Source organism: Vigna unguiculata, chromosome 2, assembly GCF_004118075.2.
Source record: "Vigna unguiculata cultivar IT97K-499-35 chromosome 2, ASM411807v1, whole genome shotgun sequence".
Taxonomy (NCBI): domain Eukaryota; kingdom Viridiplantae; phylum Streptophyta; class Magnoliopsida; order Fabales; family Fabaceae; genus Vigna; species Vigna unguiculata.
The window spans coordinates 16,431,454-16,435,890 of record NC_040280.1 but is presented as its reverse complement, the minus strand read 5'-3'; the positions used below and the strand labels follow the sequence as shown (position 1 = coordinate 16,435,890).

The 4,437-nt window shown below is 38.8% G+C and overlaps 2 protein-coding genes across 2 annotated transcripts; one reads left to right on the top strand and one right to left on the bottom strand.

Annotated features, from left to right (window-relative positions):
* The first annotated feature begins 353 nt into the window (after window positions 1–353).
* On the top strand, window positions 354–2,223 carry LOC114174523 (protein MAIN-LIKE 1-like). Its single transcript, XM_028059359.1, has 6 exons — window positions 354–641; window positions 718–854; window positions 972–1,374; window positions 1,462–1,842; window positions 1,900–2,049; window positions 2,122–2,223. Exons 1-6 carry the CDS (start codon window positions 354–356, stop codon window positions 2,221–2,223), a joined length of 1,461 nt encoding a protein of 486 aa, XP_027915160.1.
* Window positions 2,224–2,523: 300 nt separating this feature from the next.
* LOC114174522 lies at window positions 2,524–3,675 on the bottom strand. Its single transcript, XM_028059358.1, has 3 exons — window positions 3,043–3,675; window positions 2,763–2,954; window positions 2,524–2,688 (listed from the first exon to the last, which is right to left on the bottom strand). The coding sequence occupies exons 1-3, from the start codon at window positions 3,673–3,675 to the stop codon at window positions 2,524–2,526; spliced, it is 990 nt and encodes a 329-aa protein (XP_027915159.1).
* Between the last annotated feature and the right edge of the window lie 762 nt (window positions 3,676–4,437).

Sequence of the window (4,437 nt, the reverse complement as noted above, 5' to 3'; positions counted from 1 at the left end):
GAAATCCGTTTTCGTGAAATCCGTTTTAGCCCCATTTATCTGAAATCTTTTTGTTGCATGTGTGTCTATATATGATTAACTTTAAAGTGGTTTGTCACCAATTTAAGGAGTAAATCCAACAAACATTTCTTCCGAGTGTAGTATGGCAAACTTAGAAACCAGCAGAGGAAATTGTCTTCATCACCTTGAAGCAGTAAAAATTTAAATTGAAAAGTTGTTACCTTTCCTATTATTACGATAGAAAATGCATTTGGTAACGGAATTCAAAATCTGTGTCATGTTGTTTATTTAATTTAGTTTTTTTCCACAAAATTTATATTGGATTCTAATGTTTCAAACTTTGAATTACAGATATGGTTAGGACACGAGGAAATTTATCTAGACGTGGTTCAAATGATGCATCAGAGAGTTCCAAACAGGGTGCTGCACGAAAGAGACCGACAGCTTCGGCTCGTAGAAGGGGTCAGCATGAGGCCAATGTTGTTCAGGATGATATTATTGAGAATGAGGTTTCTGACGTTCCTTGGGAGGACGAGCAGGGGATTGATAACGATGGTGGAGGATTTCCTGGTGGTCCGTATGATACATCTTTATTGACCCGGTACCAGGATCATGTTGCACGCATGATATGGGATGGTCAGGTCAGTAAGAAGTTTTTATATATGTTTAATTTTGTTGTTGTTAAGTATTTTTATTCTTTTTTGTTTCTTTTGTTAGGATCGAGTTGTGAAAGTGGTCTCCCATATTAAAAAAGTGAAGAAATTAGGACGTCCTCACCCTTCTGTTGCACCTTTTGTGTTAGCTTCTGGATTATCGCCTCTGTGCGATATTTTATATGAATATATCGATCTTGGGTTAGTATTGGGTTTTGTGGAGAGATGACATCCCGAGACTAATACTTTTCATCTACCCATTGGGGAGATGACCATCACTCTAGATGACGTATGGTCACTTCTCCATCTTCCCATCAGTGGAAACTTTTGCTCCACTGAAAATCTTGAATATGAAGATTCAGTTGAGATTTTGACGACACTTCTTGGTGTTGACCGGGCCATGGCTTGTGTGGAGCTGAATCAAAGTCGGGGTGCACAGGTTCGACTTAGCTGGTTGAGAGAGTTGTATGACAGTTGTTGTGAAAACGAGCTATGGGAGTTTGCTGCACGTGCATATCTTTTGCACCTTGTAGGGTGCACGATATTTGCTAACAAAAGCGCCACCTATGTTCGTACACATTATCTCGAGCTATTTAGAGATCTCTCCACATGTCGTCGATATGCTTGGGGAGTTGCTGCTCTTGTCTACTTATATGAGCAGCTAGGAGATGTCAGCTTTGCAAATACAAAGCAATTAGCTGGATATCTACCTCTTCTACAGGTACCCATTTATATAACATTTTATTCTTTATATTACTTGTTTTTAGTTTTATATGACAATAGTTAAATGAAATGTTATTTGATACAGGCTGGGATATACGAGCACTTCCCTACATTGGGAAGGAAGCAAGTACGGGATACATATGTGGAGACCGAACCCCGTGCTCTATGTTATGTCACTAGACGCGCCATTTCCGCTATAACTGATGTTAGAGTCCAGTTGGATGGCTTGACATATGATGGGATGATTTGGAACCCCTATGTAGCACATAGAGCTACTCGACAACTTGTAACACATGGCATGTTTTCTGGCTTCCTGAGGGTTGGTACCCTCGTACACCGTCATCTGCCGGAGCGTGTGTTGCGACAATTTGGCTTCATGCAGCCTATTCCACGACTGCCGAGTTCGCTTCCCATGATGGACTTTGAGGCTATTGATGATCAGTGGAAAAAGCACGAGCAGTTTGTTGTACATCAAGTGGTCTAAGCACCAGCTCCTTTTTCATGTTCAGATGGATATTTGCAGTGGTTTAGGAGAGTCTCCCATCCATACATTTTAAGTGGAGCTGAGGCCGACCGACCTAGCCTTGTGATTGTGCCCCGACTTCGTCGAAATTTTCCAGATGACATAACAGTTCAGAGGACGTCACCGTCATCATCTTCCAGTGGTTTATTGGTATGTTACAAATTTAGTTGTTCATATTATTAGTAACTTTTAATATTTGACATTAACTTGTTATTATCACAGGGTCTCATGAAACGCATTGTAGGCGGTCTTCAGCGGATGATAGATTGTAGAGACGTTACTGAGGGCACAGTTGCTTGGGATCGCACTCATGAGTTATTGTAGATGGCTCGAGATGGCGTTGAAGAGGAAGAGACTAAAGGAGGACGTAGAGTTCGAGGTTGACGACCATCTACGTCTGGATAGCCGATTTACTATTTATTTGTATTTGATGTTAGAACTTACATTTCTATTGGATTTTATATTAAGATATTTCATCTATATATGGTTTTTTATATTAAGTTATTTAATGTTAGTAATGAGGCCAAAATATATATGTCCCTTGGCCAAAGGAGTTAGAATTTTATATATTGGTAAAATAATTACAAACTACAACAGTGAAATACTTAATACAATTAACAAATATCAGTCTTCCATGAGATCTACATAACTACGATCTACTACGTGTAAATCTAGGAATGCTTGCATCTTATCTCTATAAAATGATGCCCACCCTTTTGCCTTTGGGTAACAATTGCTAGATGATATGATATCCACTGTCGGTAATGGACAATCTTCTTGTAGACGAACCTGTAAATACGCAATTAGTCAATAGAGAAATAAAGTTCTTTATAAAAATAATATATATATATAAACATATATACCTGCACAAAATGAGAACTGTAAACATGCCCGATACAAATTAGTCGATGTTGACTTTGCGAAATAGGTGGGGATGTACGAAGTGGGAATATCGTCAAATTCTGAACTGATGACAAGCACACGAGGATTACATTATACCGATTAGCAATCGCATACCCCATGTCTGGTACAGTCATCCACTTGTCTCGATTAGCCTGTATATAATTAATTAGATTATAATAAAACAAAATCATAAAAAACTTTTAATACATAAATTTCAGCATTGGTGTGTAGAAGTTATACCCCTGATGGTGATTGAACTAGCAAAGACTTTCTCAGTTCTTCCAGACGATCATAGCCTCCAACTAATGTTGCATATTCATCTCGCCATTGACTAAGTTCTTTGTATAGATCATGTCTGATTAGAGGCCACGACTCCTCACCCATACCCAACAATGCAGCAATGCATCTATATCCACAATGACCGTCCGCCACAACATCGAGTATATAAGGATGAAAAACAGGATTGAACCGTTCTAGCATGGGTATTACTTTCTCTTCAATTACACGTTTGCTCTTCAGGTTGTTTTTTGTTTTTGCAAAACATGTGTCTTGTCTTGAGGACTCAATGAAGGCGTCCACATGCTCAAAATATGAGGGATCACGTTTGGTTGACTTCTTTGATCTATGACTCTTAGCTGCACCTTTCGTCTTAACTTTACTCGGTGGTGGTAACATCGATGTCATGGAAGGGCAAACTATGTCAAGTAATTTATGTTTTATGGTCACTTTTCCTGCAATATCAACTTCTTTGAAAAGATTAAGCAGTAGATCAACCTCCCTCTGAATAGATAATTGCCCTTCGGATTGTGAAGACGACACATTTGAGAAGCTCAACCTAGTCCACATGACATGAATTTCTTGGAGAGGAATCATCCCAGGATCATATCATGCTAATTCACACGCACATGGTAGACCATAAGTTTGTCTGAGAATGCAGCCACAACGACTACTATCGAATCCAATCTTCTTTACTCTTTCCAACTCTGGAGCAAGGAGTTCTAAGGCACATCTATAACTCAATGCCTTGTAAGAGTCACTGATCAGATTTATACTTCTTTCAAAAGGCGCCTTAATTTCGTTGTGTTGCAAGATAATAACGTTGTGAATTCCATCCCAACACGAACAAAGGTCTCCCATACTACTTCCAAGAACTTTTTTCAGACTCTAGTGAGCTGACTCAACCCTAGTACAATTTATACAAGGAAATCATATAAACCATTAATAAAAAAATTTAATTAATAGCAAAATGCAAACATACCTGTTTGATGTTGTATTCCCCAAATGCATAACTTTGTTCGTCCATGCCTTCACAAAGAATTTCTTATAAGGAATGATCCACGAGTCGTTAACATATTCAAAGAATACAGGCCATGGCTGGCTAACAAGCTCAAGACGATGAACACACTCGTTGAACTTTAATTCATTTTCACAGTCCATGACATTCTCCCAGGCTTGCAATACAACATCCCATGCATCAACAGAATTTACTAACATTTTGCACTTTGCCTGCACATTTTTTTGAATGTTGAAATGACATAGAAGATGATAACACTCAGGGAACACAATGCCAACAACATTCATTAGAGCAAGATCCCTATCAGTTACAATGACTTGTGGACCACCCTCGGACGTCAT